This window comes from Vipera berus, assembly GCF_964194415.1.
Source record: "Vipera berus genome assembly, chromosome: 12".
Taxonomy (NCBI): Eukaryota; Metazoa; Chordata; class Lepidosauria; order Squamata; family Viperidae; genus Vipera; species Vipera berus.
The window spans coordinates 21,271,339-21,288,550 of record NC_138215.1 but is presented as its reverse complement, the minus strand read 5'-3'; the positions used below and the strand labels follow the sequence as shown (position 1 = coordinate 21,288,550).

Sequence of the window (17,212 nt, the reverse complement as noted above, 5' to 3'; positions counted from 1 at the left end):
TGGAATGAACAGCTCTGGGTAGTTTGCATCACCAAAGCCATTTTGCAATTTTTAAAAAATAGATCACTTTTACCCCGTCTTCACACGCAGCATTCTCTCCGCCGCCTGGTCTGTTTTCTCAGAAATAACTAGAAATGGGAGGTGGCCTCATTCGGGCTTTTGCCTCACAGGGTGCCATGTTGCCTCCTGCATCCGAGGGTTGGTATCCAGGCCTCTCTGCAACTTTTCAGAGCTGCTCACAGCAGCTGCTCAGCTGAAGGGCAGCACAACCTGTGTCAGCCCAATTGGAAAGGAGAATCTTTCCTCCTAAGGCGTCCATTTCATCCTGAGTTTTGTGTTTCAGGTGACACCCGACCTGCTCAAGGGCCAGCAGGAACTCGCACAGCAAAGCAATGAAGAGACGGCCAAGCAAATTCTCTACAACTATCTCAAGGAAGGGTCAGTGGGCTTGCATAAGGCCCTGCTTGTGGCATGGTATTTAGCACCTAGTCTTGCTTGGGCTCTGCACCGCTTGGTTTCCCCAAGGTGAAGGTCCACGCTGATTAATTCGTACAAGGACTCCATGCAGCCAATGCCTTTCTGCAAGCAGGTAGACCCTGCAGGCAGCTGAAGGATCCAGGGTCTTTGGCTTTCTGACCATTTGAGCAAACTTTGAGTCTCTTTTCACGTTTTAGTACCAGCGAAAACGAGGATGCAACCGAGAGGAAAGTCAACTTGGTATTTGAGAAAATCCAGACACTGAAGACCAGAGCAGCTGGGAGTCCCCAGGTGACTGACAGGAAGGAAAGAGCCTCCCATCTCCCATGGCTGCCTGTTCTGGGAGGGGAAGAGGCAGGAGGGCAGCCCTCACCCACGGCTCAGGCGAGAGGCTGCTGGTGAAGCGTCTTTGTCATTGTGTGGAGAGGATTGTGTTTTGCAAGCAGTGCTGCCAGGAGGCTCTTGCCCCTCCCCTCAAGCAACAAATGTGTCTTGTGGCTTCTCACACACAACCCACCTTTGCTGCTCTTCTGCCTTTTGCTGCTTTCTTTTGAGGTCCGTCCTGAAGGCCTCATGAGGCAGTTTTCATTGTCGTGTGGGGAGTTGAGATGTTTAGAGCAAACGAATCTTGTTTAATTGCAGACATCTGATGCTTCAGTGGAAGTCAACATGTTGGTGGGAGAGAAAAAGCAGTTGACAAAGGAGGTTTCTGAGCTACAGAGGAGGCTGGACTTGGAATTCAAGGTAGCCCCCCTCCCAACTTCCTGTCGGTCACTAATCCTGCACACAGGAACAGAGAATGTGGGTTTTTAAGAGTGGATCAGCCACACAGGTATTGGAGCACAGTTTGGCTTCTAGCCTTAGGAGACCTGCTGGTTGTTAGAGGCTGAGTTGGGGCATCATTGGATCCAGGCCCGTTCCATGCTGAAGACGGGCTGTGCTCCTTGCCCCAAACACCCCCTAGCCTTTGCTTCCCCCTGGAGCCTTCAGAAGGAACAAAGGGAGATCCCTTGCACAGATGCAGGGCCCATTTGCCATTTCCCAGAAATACTGGAGTCTTTAGAAAGGTGCAAAGAGACTTACTAGATTCTTTTTATTTTTTCCAAAATTTGCTATTTTAGAATCAGCAGAACTTCAAAGCTGAAAGGCAGACAATGGAAGCAGAGCTTCGGAAGCTTCGGCAACAGCTTAAAGAAAATAAGGAGGAGAAAGACATTTTCAGGAAGCAGCTGAAGGAAAGTGAGAAAGACCTTAGAGAAAATCTGGAGGAGTGAGTTTTGCTATGAGTGTTGATTATAATAGTAAAGTCTAATACAAACTAAACAGAAAGAAAAAAGAATATTTCCCTTTCTACAACAACATTTGAATGAGCTAAAGCAGCGGCCCTCAACCTTTTGGGCACCAGGGAGCGGTTTCGTGGAGAGAGGTTTTTCCATGACCTGGAAGGGGGCATGGCTTCGTGTGCTGCCTGCATCCCGCGGAGGGGGCTTCGCTTGTTTGTGCGGACCGGTTTCTGGCATGCCGCGGATGGGGGCTGGTCCACAGACCATGGGTTGGGGAACCCTGAATTAAAGATTATACAAGTAAAAGGAAGGAATATAAAGTTGGTTTATTTGATCAAGGTTAAAGTAAGATATGTTGCTATTTCTGGCAGCCCTTTATGAGACTTCTGCTGACACCAGAACTGTAAAGATGATGGATTTGTCCCTGGAGACGGAACCAGATGTGAGATGAAGAGATAAATGTTTGTAATCTTAGAGAGATCTGAGAGTCACTAAATTTGTTTATACTTGTGATGAAAGTTATTTATTTATATATTTTTCTTTATTTTTTTTAATTTTTTCTTTCTTCTCTCTTGTACTATTTATTCTTTCTTTCCACCCATTTGCTTCACTTGTAACTTCTCTTTTGCCCCTTTGGCCGCCGCAAACTCTTTCCACCAAGTGTGCCTTTGTGAAGCTTTTGAGGGTTTTTATGACTGACGTGGATTCCAGCTGGCTGGCCAAAGAAGGCATCTCAAAAATGCCTCTTTTCTTCCTCCCTTTGAGGCTTTTCCAAGTGAAAATGGAACGGGAGCAGCATCAGAGAGAGATCCGAGATTTGCAGGATCAGCTTTCCGAGATGCACGATGAACTGGACACTGCGAAGCGCATGGAGGACAGCACGAAGGATCTACTCATAGAGGTGAGACCCTTTTCCTGCCTGAAAGGACCCTGAGCTGGAGCAGAAAAACGTGGCACACAGGAGGGCAGGAATTCGGAGCCTGGCCACAGCCTTCTGAACAGTGCCCCCCTTTCTCCTCCTCCTCCTCCTCCATTTCCGTGTTCAGGAACTGATGCAAGTGAAGCAGGAGCTGCAGGAGCTGCAGGAGCTCAGAGACCAGCAAGAAGAGGCCCTGAAGAGACGCGAGAGGGAGCTGAGGGCCTTGAAGGGCGTCTTGAAGGAAGAGATGGCTAGCCAGGAGCGAGAGATGGGCCACCTCAAGGAGCAGCACGTCCGGGAGTTCCAGAGCCTGAGAGACAGTCTGGCCAAAGCTACAGAGGTCAGTGAGGTGCCCAGCTGAGCCCACGGTTTCCCCCCCAGCCCTCCCCCCAGGCCATGCGCTCCGCCTGAACCTTCTCCCTCGCCCAGCAGGAGAGATGCCAGGGACGGCCCAAGGCCGTGGCTTTCCTTCTCCTGCACGAACCAACTCTTTTGTGCTCTAGTTATTATTGCCACAATCTCAGCCCTGGCACCGGGAGGGCTCCGCGTGAGGGTTGGGCACTGGAAATAAAAGCAGGGCTTTTAATCACTCGCTTTTTTACTCTCCTATTCATTTTTTGCTTGTTTGGAAGACAGATTTTTTCCCATTTTCCAAACAGTCCTTGAGACAATCTGTTCATTGTCTCTAATTGGGTAAGTTATACTTTAAAATCCTCACTCTGAACCGTCTTAGCTGCTCTTTTGGATTCACTCCATTGTATGTACGCAGCACTTTATTTCGGCCAGCCAAAAATGTAGTGGTGGTCCTGCCCTGTCTGCGTTCCTACTGTCCAGCAGGTCTGGTCAGCAGAGTGCCCATTTGGGAACCCTTTTAGGATGCCCTTCTTCCTTTCTCCTTCTTCTGCCCCCACCGTAAAAGCAAAAACAGTGACCCCCGCAGTCTTAGGGACCAGGCAGGGAAGGGAGTCAGCCCGGCCTACCGGGCAGATTCCCCTCCCCTCATCTGGGGCCTTCTTGCAGATCTCTTGGCGAGGGTTGGGTGGCAGGGGACTGGGCAGAAAAATGTTCTGGTGCCTGGTTTCTGATGGACTTGACCTGTGCCCCCCCCAGGTCAGTTGCATTTTGCTCTGGTTCTGGGCTGCCCAGGATGGCTTTCCCGTGTTGCCGGAGGCTGGGCACGAAAGGCCTCTCCGGGTCAAGGTCAGATGCCGGGAGGCCCTGGGGAAGAGAATTTGCCTGGCCCTCACTGGGAATGGCAACTAAGGTGTGTCCAGTTGCCTACCTAGATTGTGCGAAGCTGGTTTGCCGTCCTCCCTCTTGCAACTCTGTCTTGGAGTGCTGTTGCTTTGCAGGGCCACCAGTCACTTGCTTGGGTGTTAGAGGCTTGGACCACTCGGCTCTTCTGGCCAGTGCGCAAACTCAATTACCCTCTCCTGGCACTAGGTCTCTTTGTGGTGCTCCCTTGAGTAGGAAGAGGGGACAGAAATTGAACTCTCTTAAAGAATTTCATTACGAGGAGAGAGCGGCTGGCCAACGTGGGCCTGCCTGAATAGTACTTTTCAGGGAGAAAATTAAAAGGTGGCTTAAAGGTGATGGTGGCTGCAAGCGATGATTAGCTGTAGCTCATTAACCATGTGGGGCAGGAGGTGGGCTTGCCTTGTGAGGAAGGAGGGGCTGAAGCAGCTCAGCTCTGCTCCTGGCCCACCTGGCCACCTGAGAGCCAGGACAAGAGGAGGAGGTCTTTCCCTGGGGGACTGACCACCAGCCTTGCCGGGTCTCCCAGGTGCCTCTTGTCCACCTGGGCACCGAAGGAGAGCAGGAGCAGCCTGACTTCTGGGCAGCCGCCCTCTGTCTCTCCCATGTGGTGCTCTTTCTTCCATTCTTTATTTAAATGTTCACAACTAGTTTTTCCAGTGAAAAGCACAGGAGCCAGGCCCTAATCTAGAATGCCAAAGGAAATAACAATGCAAAAACAGGCACCAAGGTATAAACATAGAGGCAGGTTAAAAAACATCAGGATTAAGCAATGCAGGAGGTACCTCTAAGAGCAGCAAAGTGCTTGGAATTTTTTTCTCTAGATTTTTCCAACATTTGAAGTTTGAAGGGGGGCAGATGCCGTCACCTGGTCACTCACTGAAGTCGCTTCAAAGCCCAGTTGGAGGTCTGTTCAGTAGCAAGCCCTGCCAGCTCCGTAGGGCCAAGGCTGTGGCCTTGAAGCAGGGCACTCTCACTGTCTCTTTCCTATTAATGGGCAGCAGAGTTTTGCCCAACTCTCTCTTGTTCTTGTGGATGGCGTTGGGCGGGGGGGGGATTCACCCCTAAGCTTCCCCAAATTTCGGCCTCATAGGATTCAGCCAGGCCTCCTGCTCCCTGACGTTGGAGATGTCCCCTGCTCCAAAGCAGCAGAAGCCGTGGCCGACGCTGTGAAGGAGCACAAGGTGCCACCCCCTCCCCTGAAATGGGCCCAGTCTAAAGCTGAGACGGCCATTCCTCCTCATTACACAACCTTGCAAGGAATTATTCTGAGGCACAACTGACGTTCAAGGCCAGTCGGACTGGCTCTTGAAGCACCTTGTTTGCATTTTCTGGGTTCTTGATATTCTCTGAGCATATCTGACTCTGTGAGCAGGTGATTCTGGCCTTGGTTTCTAGGAATCTCGCCCAGCCAGTTCGGTGGCTCTGATGCAGACTGTGTGTTGACAAGACTAATCACAGTTTAACCCTTGGAAGAATCACTGAATTGCATTGCCGTGAGCAAGATGAATACAAATAAACACAGAAATCAGCTGGGTTCTGCTCTGCCTTTTAATGTGCTCAAGACATCCTGGACCAGGTGCATTGGGGCCCTTGGCTAATCTGGCCAGTGCTGCTTCCCGGGGTTAGGGAACCGTGTCCTGCTCTATAGCATTGAGAGCTGCAGCCCTTAACATCACATGAAAAATGCTGTACCCCTTGTTAATGAATTCTAGGCCTACATTCTCTCATTTTCAGTGAGCACTTTATGGCTAGCCAGAAGAAGGGTTGCTCCTGTTTAGCTTTGTTGCACCATTCCTGTGCCTGCAGACCAGATTTAAATCTTCATCCTCAGCTCACCTCCACACAAGATGCCCGGTGCATTTATCATCTGGTCCATTTTGGTTGTAAGGCTTAGCAACCTAGAAAGCGGGACCATATCTTGACCTGCAACCCCATGTCTGCACCTCTTCTGGGAGAAGCATCTTTGCTATTTATTCCAATTACCTGTTAGTCAACGTCCCACCTGGCTGATCTCTTCCTCCTTGCTGAAGATGGCTCAGGGAAGTCATTCCAGAGGTAACAAGAACAGTGGAAGCTCTGCTTCTAATTTTGCCTGGCTCAAGCCACTGTCCAGTGGCTCTTGCTGTGGGTGGTCAAGAAGACCAGCCATCTAGCATCTAAAGACCCTTCCCAAACCTTAGGGCAAGACCTTCTCCTAAGGCTGGTGGACAAGTGGAAGCAGGCAGCTGAGAATGGGGGCGGTTCCCAGGGCCTTACAGTGGCTGGTGTCCTCTCTGCCTCTCCTCCTTCTATTCTAGACCTTAAACAAGCATTTAAGTAGCCATCCTCTTCAAGGCAAGAGGCCTCTTTCTTCGTGGTCACAGGCTGCCTGCCACATGAGGCCGGCTGCCTGTGTGGGCCCTAAGACCCAGCCAGTGATACAGACCAGTTTCCCTTGACTGCTCCCCCCCCCCACAGCCTTGCTGGCATTTCAGGGCAAGGAGGAGGTCAAATGGAGACCCCTCCCCCCACCACCCTACATCTCAGCTGTGGGTCAACCAGTCTCAGCACTGCATCTTTCTGATTAGAGTAACGGGTTGTCTTCCTAGAAAATGGGCACCCTGTCCGTCGCAAAGGCTGAAGCTGAGAAGGAGCAAAGGAGCCAAGAAGGCCGCGTGGCTGGGATGGCTGAGCAAAACAGGCAGCTGAGGAAAGCCCTGGGGCAGCTGGAAGAGAAGCAGCAAGGGCTGGAGCTGGAGCTGGAGGAGTTGAGCAGAGGCAAGGAGGAAGCCGAGGAAAGGTTGAGGAGATGCATGGTGAGTCTCAGGGTGTGAAGCAAGCAGAGGAGCTGGGGAGGAGGGGGGCAAACCCCTTGGCTTGGCTGTCATTTTCTTCATTGCATCACTATTAGCCCAACTACTACTGAGGTTCACTTGAAAACTGTAGGAGCAAGTTAAAAAGTATCTGCACATGATGGGAGGCATAATTGGCAGAAGACAGAGCTGCCATCTCCTCCCAGACTTCTAGCTGTCAGAGAGACCTCAGACAGCTGCCCAGTGTCCCAATTCAACCGGTGTCCATTCCTGAAAGGGACCATCCAGTGCACCCTCGGGTGTCTTCTGGCATTCGCTGTAGGCCTTAGAGGAGGGCCTGGAGAGGGGCTCATCTGGATGGCTTCAACTCGAGAGGTCTTAACCTTCTGCCCGCTTGGTTGTAAATCCTGGCCCGTGACTGGGGCTCAAAGGGCCAGAGAGTTGGAAGCCTTCAAATCCAGGTTCCCGAGGTGGGGTGGGGTGCTCTTGCTTTATTGCCTTGTGAGGAAGGAGTCAGAGTTTTTGTTTTATTGTGACACTGTTTTTATTGTTTTGTTATTGTTTAATATATTGGTTTTATTGTTACGGTGAGCTGCCCAGATTTGCTTAATATCTGCAGAGAAATGAATCCTTTGAATCAGTCAGTCTCTCACCCTGGCAGAAAGAGATGCAGTCTTTGGTCCACGCCAAGGAGGAAGCCCGCCAGCTGGCCTCAGCCAAGGTGTCTCTGCAAGCCCAGCTGGAGGATGCCCAGGTGAGAAGGGCTGTTTAAAGGGGAGGTGAAAAATGGCCTCCCCAAAAGGCTTCGTAGTGTTGTATGGAGCAGAGAGTATTAACAAGTAGCAGCTGTGCGCAATACCATCTCCGTAGCTTTTAATGCCTGACAGTTTTCTAAATAGTTGTTGTTGCTGGGTCTGTATGCTAATATTGCCTGAAAGGGGCCTGCTCCTGAGTCTCTCTGCCTGGAGGACTAATCAAGAGCATTAGCCTCTTTCTCTCGATTGCTGTCAAATTGTAGGGTGCAGCAGAAGGCAAGAGGCTCGCCTGTGCTTTCCCCACTTCCTTCTGCCTTTGCCACCTGGTACCTGTGCTGGTTGGAGCCACAGTAGGCCACATCAGTGTATCCCGCTTTCTGGTCACCCTTCCCAGGGCCTTTGCCTTCCTCCTGCTAGCAAATTTTAGGTGGCTGCTGCAGAATTTGGATCTCATTTTTCATTTTAAAGATGTATTGATTTTTTTTAACTCTTCTGCATTGGGACAATTCAGTTAATGATACAGGTGGAACATCTGCACAAAGGGCCCATTTACTCACGTATTTATTTCCCACCTCTATTATTTCTAAAAGCAACTGAAGGCAGGGAACATATCCAACACAACTTCCTCCTCCTATTTTCCCCATAACAGCAACCCTGTGAGGTGGGTTGGCCTGAGGGGGAGGGACCCAGTCGGATTTTGTGCCTAAGGTGAGACTTGAATTCACAGTCTCTAGCCTGATGCCTTGACCACTAGGCCGCACTGGCTCTGCAGGTAGCGTTCCACGGCCTTGAGAGGCCTGAAGGGGCTTCACCCTGTCCTGGGGGTGAGCTGAAGGCACAGTGGGAACAGAGCAGAAAGGAGGCAGCCAGCACAGCGTTGTGCCCTGGCTATGTGGGGGAAGCCTGAGGACCTGGCCTCGAACCTGCCGTTGCAGTGGGCTGGTGACAGTGCTCTGCCCCTGGCCCCTCAGGTTCTCTGGGGCCTTGGCCCACACAGCCACCTCTCCCTCCCTCCCTCTGCAGAAGAATCTCAGTCAGCTGGGCCAGGAGCAGCAGCAGCTGATGGGTTGCCTGGAGGAGGAAGCTTCCCAAAGAGATCAGCTACAGAAGACAAAGCGGGAACTGGAGAACGAGCGGCAGCAGCTGGACAGAACTGTGGAAACGCTACAGAAGGAGGTAAGCTGCCCATCCATCCAGAGTCTTTGGGGCTTCTGGGTGACATTAGAATCTCTACATTTCAACTGTCAGCCACCAAAGTTTCAGAGGAGGCTTACTCGGCACACAAACATGCCTTGCAAACAGCTCTCAAGGAAGGCAGCATCTTCTGGTTTTCAAGTAATGGTCAGCCAGAGTCACTGCAGAAATGCCTGGAAATCCCTTACAGACATTTACAGAAAACAAATGGCGGCGTGCACTCTCTTGCTCTTCGGGTTACGGCATTTCAGCAGCAAAAAAGCTTCCCATTGGACCCACATCCTTCCCCATCGAGGTCTGTAGAGGGGAAAGAGCAAAGCCACGATCCAAATACGGTTGTTATTTCTAATTAAGACATCAGCAAGTCTTGCTTGCCAGTTTAGCCCAACCTGGGAGAACGTGTCTTCCAGTGGGGTTTGGGGCACCTGCCTTTGCCCCTCCTTGAAAATCTTTTATCCTCAATGCTTTTCTCTTGAATAGATGGTGGAAATCATTAAAGTCTCCCAGGAATCAACCCGGCAACTCCAGAAGCAGCTTGATGAATACAAGGAGAAGAACCAGCAGCAGCTGGAGGACAAAACCCTGGAACTAGAAAGGAGCTACCAGGCAATCCTCAAAATGCAAGAGCAGGTACTGACAGCTGACCAGCTCCTGTTTGTAAACCTGCCTGCCTGCCTGCCTGCAGTCAGACATCCATTGTATCATGCAACCAAAAGCATCAATTAAACTCCACCTAAACTAGAAATGACTGAAACAAAACAGCCCAGCAGAAACTAGTTGTCGATAAAATAGATGGGTTCTCTTGATAAATAGCTAACAATACCCAACTGAGGCTGAATCCCAATTGTGTTGTTGACTTCAGCAAGCATTCCTCACCCCACTTGTCCTCCTTTAGGGGACACCCTTGGCCTTTACTGCAAGACTCGGGGTTCCAGCGACAACCATGCCAGGACCTGTCAGCCTAGGGTCCAGCTGTCCTTGCTGGAGGTCACCCAGCTGGTGCTTGTGAATAGTCCAGAGTCAGGCCAAGGGGAGGGAAAGGTCCCAGTGCTGGGGACAAGCAAAGCAAGCTGGAAAAAGCATGGAACAAGCCAGCAGGAGTTACAGGCTGCCTGATAAAATAAACAGACAGCTCTTAAGAAATGTCAGTTGAAGACGGAAACATCAGGAAGCAGATTATACAAAGCAAATAAAGCTGCCATCTCTTCTGAAGCTTTGTCTTCCCTTGAGCCATCTGCTGGGTGAGGGGCCAAGGAAGCTCAGGGCCCCTTTGTCCTGGCATCCCTCCTGGCGGCCTTGCGCTGCACGGCTGCCCCCTCGTGGCTGGAAAAAGACGGCACATGCTCTCTGACAGTTCAGTGCTCGCAAGTGAACTTGCACTGAGGAATGGGCTGACCAGCTGGATGAGACCCCAGGGCCACGTGGCCCAGGGGTCTATCCTCCGGATGACCACCAACTGCCCACGGAACACCCAGTCTCCCAGCTCTTGCCTTGTGGAGGCAGCCAGGTTGCCATTCTGGCTAACAGCCCTTGATCCCCAGGACTGCCCTGGATTGGTCCAACCCATTTTTTAAGCCAGCCAAGGTGGGAACCAGCACCACGTCTCATGGCACATAACGACTGGATGAAGGTGCTGCACAGTCTGCAAGCTGTTGCGCACTTTCTGGAGTTCATCTGGAATGTGATCCAGACAGATCCACCCAGAAATGGGGCTGATTACCTGATGTTTCTATGGGAGATGATTGCAAAGCCTTTCACACTGTGAGCATGAGATGTTTCTGTTTATCACTTGCTTTTCTTTCAGAAAATGGGTTGGGGTTAAAGTTAAGATTAGGGCTAGCAAGCATATAGAATTAAATGTTGGCTTCATGTTACACCTGTGGACCTTCACAGACTTGAGTCTAGCTGAGATGGAAGAAATTTCTAGGATTTGGGTTTGCAAAATGCAGAATTATTTCTCTTGCCTCTGGATCTATCTGTCTACAGAACATATGGGCGAGAGGTTTATGGGAGACATTTCTTTGACTTTTAGGTACGTTTCATGGAGGATGAATTACAAGGTCACAAAAAAGCCGAAAAAGAAGCCCTCACAAAGACTCAGCTTCTGGAAGACACTGTGAAGAACTTGGAATATGAACTGGAAACTAAAAGCCACTTGAAAGAAGACCGGGCAAGACAGGCCAAGATACTGCAGGTAGAAATGAACCGTATTTGAGGAGGCAGATTGAGATGGAGAAATAAACCATGTTTTGCCGTGCAAAGATGAGTGTCCACTCAGTGTCCCGCCTCCTCTTCTCCCGAGCAGCTTATTTCCCTGTCTCATCCCTTGATCTGTGAGCACCCCGTTTGTTCTGGGCTGCCCCCGGATCCAGCTTCAGAGGGGGCAGGACTTTGGTGTGGCTGGTGGTTGCAGGGCAGGCAGGTCCTTGGCAGGCCCTTTAATGGAAACACGCTAAACTGTCCCCGGTGTGCTTGTGGGTGAAGCTTGGGGGGGCTCTGAGCCAAGCAAGGCTCCCCCTCTCCATTTGCAGCTGGTGCAAAAAGGAGCCCAAGCGTTCATCACGTGGTCACCTGTGGAAGGCGTGGTTTCCCATGGCCCTTTAGGTCAGGGGACTCTAGAGAGGCCCTCCAGAGAAGGGTGCTTGGGCTCACAGCCCTTCAGGTGGGCCGGGCATCTTCCCAGGTGCTTTGAGTTGCTTTCAGGTGTGCCAGACTGGAAAGGCTCCCTGGAAAGTCTGGGGTGGGGTGGGGTGGGGCTGTGCTGAGCAGCTGCTCCTTTTCTCCCCCTTCTTCCATTTGGCCCGGTCACGTTTCAAGGCCTCCTTGTTGTGGGTGTCGCAGATGTTGCAGTGGGCCAATGTTTTCCCCCTCAGGACAAAATATCCCAGCTGGAGCTGGAGCTGGAAGAAGAACGGGGCAATTCTGACATCCTGTCTGGGAGGATTGGCAGGGGCCGAGAGCAGGTAGGCCTTTGCCCAGCTCCGGTGGCAGCTGCCAGAGTGGGGAAGGAGCAGCTCTGGGAAGCAGGCTGGTCCTGCCCATAATTGGGCCTTCGCCCACCCCCCACCCCAGCAGCCAGCCCAGGTGGCTTCCTGGAGACAGCCTAGGCCCTGCAGTGACCTTTGCGGGTTAAGGTGACCCCTTTCCACTGCAGCCTGTCTGAGGCCAGCAAGGGGCGTCTCCTCCAGGCGAGCTCTGGCAAGAGGCTTCCTTTGGAGGCCAGGAACACCATAAACCTCAGCTGACTAACCAGCTTAAATTAGGCAAAATGTCCGGGCTCAGATGCAGGCATTCCTGAAGACTATTTCAGGTCTACTAAACATTCCTAAGGGTGTTATTGGTCTTTATCCTTGCTGATTAAGGTGCCAGCTGGCCAGGGACAAGGAGGGCAGCCCTCCCGGCCCAGCTTTTCTCAGTGGCCTGGATGGGCTGCTGCAGGGAACAGAGCACAAGGGTTGTCATACGTCACGTAAGTGCAGGTGTCGCCACCATTGCAGCCTAATTTAGATTGCCTCTCTTGCCTTTCCAAGTGCATTTTTACTGCCTGGACTATTGGCAGGTATGATTCTTCCCTGCTCTGACCTTCTCCTTCTCTTTGTTTGACTGCAGATTGAGCAAATGAGGAGTGAACTCCTTCAGGAAAGGGCAGCCAAGCAAGAGCTGGAGGCCGACAAGACCACCCTGGAAAGGCAGGTCAGGCCTCAACGTGATCTTTGCTCTGCTCTGGGACTGCAGCTCTCCCCCAGCCGCACCCTCCGCCTCCACGGCCAGCTTTCTCCTGAGGGGCCGAGGGGGCCGCCCCTTGCCATGCACCCCAGCCCCTTTGGCTACCCAGAGTCCAGCATGTTGAGATTTCCACTGCCTGCATCTAAGTGCCTGGAGACTCCCCTTCCTCTTCCAAGCCTTCAGACTCCCTTTGGCTTTCCGGAGGACAAACCTCTTGGCACGCCAGCCGGCCATGCGGGCATCACTTAGCGATCCTGCAAAGTCCTGAGGCTGCTCGGGCATCTGCTGCCTCGCCTCCCTTCTGCTCCATGCTGGCCTGGAAAGGCAACTCTTCTGCCCTCCGTCCATGTGCTAGTTATAACTTGGGGCAGGGGGCGGGGGTCCTTCTTGAATCTCCTGCTTGGGACTGGCCAGTTTTCTGGCTCCTTGGCTGCCAGGTGCCTCTGCTGATGGATTGGGGCGATTCCTCCCCCAGAACAAAGAGCTGAGAGGCCGGATCCTCCACCTGGAAAGTTCTCGCAAGCCCAGCAAGGAAGGCCTCCTGGCCCAGATGGAAACCCGCCTCCTGGAGCTGGAGCAGCAGCTGGAGAGTGAGGAGAGGTAGGAGGAGGCCCCTCCCAAAGTCCCCCCCCCAGGCTCTTCTCCAGCCCCATCGCTTTGTTCTGTGGGTCATAAGTTGCCTGTGGGTCTAGCCTGGCTCTGGGGCGCTTCTGGGATTTTTGGTGTTGCTGACCACAGACGGAAGACTGATCCTGGGGTTTCCTTGTGGCCTCCCACCCAGGGAAAAGCTTAGTTAGCCACACAGAGTTCTTGGAATAGGCCAAATAAATAAAATTGTTAAATTGAAAAAATAATCAGCAGTGCTCTGCAGCAAAGCAGATTTGAAGGGGAAAACGCCATTTGGAGTGCCTCTATCTGCACCCAGCATCCCCTCCTTTTTTCACAATGTCTTTCCCCGAAGCCCAGACGAGGAGACCCGGCAACATGTCCCCCCCCTCCACAGCGCCCCCCCTTCCAATCTGGCCCAGCCCACTTGGCTGCAATCCCCCAGTCACTGCCGAGGTCCCTCGGTCTAGCAGGCAGAAGAGAGCGGGTGACGGTTGGGGGGAAGCCAAGATGATGAGAGCAGGGAAGCATCTGGGGAGCTGGGGGGGGTGTCTTCATCTGGTGTATGGCTTCTTGTTCCCCCTCCCCTTCTCCCTGACCTTCCTAGGGACCGAGGTCACCTCCAGTTGACCAACCGCCGACTGGAGAGGACCGTGAAGGAGCTTCTGATGCAGGTGGACGATGAGCACCTCTCCCTGACAGACCAGAAGGACCAGGTAAGCAGGGAAGGGCCCCGGGGGCTGCCCCCACATCACCCCTGAGGGGCCCCCGAGGAGCCTCCGTCTGATTCCAGGAGGGTCCTCTCCTCGCTCCGCAGCTCAGCCTGCGCCTGAAGGCCATGAAGCGGCAGGTGGAGGAAGCCGAGGAAGAAATAGACAGGCTGGAGAACAGCAAGAGGAAGCTTCAGAGGGATCTGGAAGACCAAGTGGACCTTAACAACCAGCTGCAAGGACAGCTGATCACCGTCCGGCAGGATCTCAGGTGGGAAAGGGGGCCCAGCTGGCCATGGGCAGCCTGGAGAGCCCCACCTCCCTCCTTTGCCTTCCTTGTCTAAAGAGTGTTGCATTGGCAGCCAGCCTCCCCCTGAGCCCCTCGGCCACCCTTCCTGCTGCTCAGCCTGGATTCTCCCCGGACACGGACCACTTTGCGCTTCCCAGAGGTTCACGGATTGCTCTTAAATATCCAGAAGTGGGGCTGTGTTGCCAGGTTCATCTTCTTCCGTAGGAGAAAATACACCTGCCCCAAACCAGGTGTACTCTGCAGGTCCTTGAAAGACTTGGCCCACCTTGGCTGCTTTATCAGCTTTGCCAATTAGATCAAAATCCACGTGTGGCACAGCAGCAGCCCAGGAGGCTGCAGGCCGTTTCTCAGTGGGCAAACGTTTCCTTCCGCAGACGCCAGAAGACTTCCAGTAAGCTGCTGAGCGACTTTGACTATGAAGACGATGGCTTCAGCACTGATGGGGAGAGCCTTTTCGACGCCCCCCTGGGGCTGAAGTCCTTCAAGCACAGCGACAGCAAAGCCAAGAAGGACGCCAGCTAGCCTTAATGGCCGAGAGCGAAGGCTCCGCGGAATCAAGGAATCATAGCATCAGGTGACCTTGACTCCTTTTTCTGAGATGCGCCACGTTCAGATTTATTTCAGAAATAAACATTTGTGAACAAAAAGGAGCTGCCCTTCCAGTTCACAGATTCAGGGGTACTTCCAGCTCTGAGCACCTGGCCGACACCAGACTGCTCCTAACCCAAGGTCTTCTCCTTGGAAGCTGTTTCAAACGAGGGGAGGAAGGGTGTCACCTTGTTACTAGAGCAGAGGAAGGAATATACAAAGCAGGAGATAAGAATGTACATATTTTTAATCAAGAGTTTTTGGAACTCTTGCAACATTCTTGTATAATTTCATGTTTCCATCAATAGTGCAGGAGTCTATAGTAAGTGTCATATCATCCATTAGCTTTAAAACCGTATTGCAGTAAACGCCATTTGTTCAGCAAAGGTGTTTATGGGCTGGCTGAAGGAGAGCAGCATGACCTTCGGAAGTTGAAAAAAGCAGGACATTGTACAACACCCGGAGCCGTTTCTGCTCAGAAAACCTCTTCCCCGTTGTTCCCTGCCTCTGCTCCCTCGCTCCGACTTCCAGGGATCGGACCGATGGGGAGACGGTTGGCCTATCCTGATCTTGCCACACTTTAGAAAAAAGACCTTTACTCTGATCTGAATTCCCTCGGCCTTGGCAGGACGTGCAGCAACCACACTCTGTTGGGTCTCTCTTCTCTTGCTCAAGAGCAGCTCCCTTGTCCCAAGGCCCAGAACCCCAAGGGCCCTGAGCCTTGGTGGCCAGGAGCAGCCTCAGGTGCAGAGAAGCAGCGCTGAACTTGCCTGGTAGAGCCAAGGCTGCCCTTTGGGTTCAGAGGTGAAACAGCTGCTTTGCTATTCAAGGATGGTGAGACCTGCTCCTCTGGTGGGTTTTAAAGGACTCTCTGAGAAGCATATTTGAAAAGGCACTTCTGTTTTCTTGCCTTCTAATTTTAATTGTATTACCTGTAAGTGGCATTTGGAAGAATGTACCAGTATTTCCAAACGTTTCTACTGCAATCGCATTTTTATCCTTTCACCAAATCTTTGCTCTGTTGGGACAATCTTTAATGAGGAAATAATAGTATCAGCAGCTCTGAAATTGTTCTCTTCTATAACTTCGTTAAAGTGTTCAATTCAAAACTGGTTAGGATCAAATATTTTTTTCAGAGACAGCATTGAGAATATTAAATTGCTGCTAAGCTTGTAAGCCGCCCTGAGTCTTCGGAGAAGGGCGGGATATAAATGGGATTAAAATAAAAAAAAATAAAAAAATAAATTCCAGCATAAAAGTAAATCCTGGAAGCTGCATAATCCACAATGAGCCTCGCAAGGGGAGAATGCAGTCATGTGAAAAAAGTAATGCTCCCGAAAAGCTTTGGCATCTGGACTTTGTGGGTTCGTGAGTGGAACCTTAAGGAGGATCTGGTTTGACCCCAGAAGGTTCTTTGGGCTTTAGATCCGATTAACTCCATTGGAAACACCAAGAATTGCCTTCACCTCCACCCACAAATTCCAAGTGCCACATAGTGGGAGCAGAAACCATAGATGAAGGGAATGCGAGAAGCCCAGGATTTTGATTTGGGCTGTGTGCCTCAAATGCAATTTTCACGGGAAGGCAGCAGTGTTGGGACCTCTTGGTGGCCGTTGGCTGCTGACTCTGGTAGCCATGATTTCTTGCTCAGGTGCATCAAGAGACTTTGTGTTGCCGTGAGCGTAGAAAAAGGAAAATTCTGCTAGCCCGCTGAGGTCAGCCGGAGCCAAGAGGAGGTGGAGGCTTTTTGACTGGCAGTGGTGGAACCCCTCGTCCCGGGTTCAGCCCCGCTATCTCAGATGGGGCAGGAGAGGAGGAGGAAGAGGAGGAGGCAGGTGGAGCCACCGAGCAGCTTCTCTTCCCACAGGGAAGGGTGGGATCCTGTTAATGATAGCCCCAAAAGAACACAGCAGGCAACCTAAAAGACTGGGACTTCTGGATAGATCGTTTCTGAGAGTTTGGACAGATCTTGAAACCAGATAGTGCTATTTTTTGTTCCAGCAGTTCTTCATGAATGAGATCATGAAGTAATTTGTCCCAATTGTTTGGATAACTTTAGAGCTTGCCTCCCGTCTGGAGAGACGAGGAGTTAATTAACTTCTTGATGTCATGATCTGAAAATATGTGTCAATATATATTACAAAGCATTCGGTATCCACTGGTAACTAATAGGAATATATTTGCTCTGATTTGTTCTTGATTTTCAGCAGATTTTTCAACAGATGTATTCTCAGGAGGACTGTAGCTCATCTGAATGAGACACGTTTTTCTTCCTCTGTCAATAGCTTTTAAAAACAAGGAAGGAAAGACTGGAAATGTGTTGTGTTGACAATCAGTGCAAACTCTTGTATTTTTTTCTTCTGATACTAAGATGCCAACTTTATTTCAATACTATTCTTTATAACTCTCCTCTTGGATCATGCCTGAGGAAGCTGAAGACAAAAATCCATTGGGAAACAAATTCACTTTTAATTTCAAGGGCTTTTACTGAAAAAATGTCCAGTATATTTAGAGAAGAACCAAGAAATTTTTGCAGCTGTCTCCAGACATGCTAAACACTAAAACTGTAGTTATTTTGAAATAAATAGTAAATAT

General features: G+C 51.2%; 1 protein-coding gene across 11 annotated transcripts in view; it reads left to right on the top strand.

Moving 5' to 3' along the window:
• Nucleotides 1-17,212, top strand: part of CGNL1 (cingulin like 1) — a 26,899-nt gene extending 9,687 nt beyond the window's left edge. For 6 of the 11 annotated variants that reach the window (XM_081337105.1, XM_081337103.1, XM_081337110.1 and 3 more), the window contains 18 exons: nucleotides 344-525; nucleotides 675-768; nucleotides 1,120-1,221; nucleotides 1,599-1,747; nucleotides 2,526-2,661; nucleotides 2,807-3,019; nucleotides 6,525-6,731; nucleotides 7,390-7,482; nucleotides 8,507-8,659; nucleotides 9,158-9,307; nucleotides 10,710-10,871; nucleotides 11,551-11,640; nucleotides 12,287-12,370; nucleotides 12,879-13,003; nucleotides 13,617-13,725; nucleotides 13,827-13,990; nucleotides 14,404-15,789; nucleotides 15,877-17,212. In XM_081337105.1, the coding sequence (XP_081193231.1) occupies nucleotides 344-525; nucleotides 675-768; nucleotides 1,120-1,221; nucleotides 1,599-1,747; nucleotides 2,526-2,661; nucleotides 2,807-3,019; nucleotides 6,525-6,731; nucleotides 7,390-7,482; nucleotides 8,507-8,659; nucleotides 9,158-9,307; nucleotides 10,710-10,871; nucleotides 11,551-11,640; nucleotides 12,287-12,370; nucleotides 12,879-13,003; nucleotides 13,617-13,725; nucleotides 13,827-13,990; nucleotides 14,404-14,551 (2,361 nt within the window). In that variant the 3' untranslated portion in view covers nucleotides 14,552-15,789; nucleotides 15,877-17,212. Of the gene's footprint in view, nucleotides 1-343; nucleotides 526-674; nucleotides 769-1,119; nucleotides 1,222-1,598; nucleotides 1,748-2,525; nucleotides 2,662-2,806; nucleotides 3,020-6,524; nucleotides 6,732-7,389; nucleotides 7,483-8,506; nucleotides 8,660-9,157; nucleotides 9,308-10,709; nucleotides 10,872-11,550; nucleotides 11,641-12,286; nucleotides 12,371-12,878; nucleotides 13,004-13,616; nucleotides 13,726-13,826; nucleotides 13,991-14,403 lie in introns of all 11 variants that reach the window. The other 5 variants (XM_081337113.1, XM_081337108.1, XM_081337109.1 and 2 more) reach the window with 5 other exon arrangements.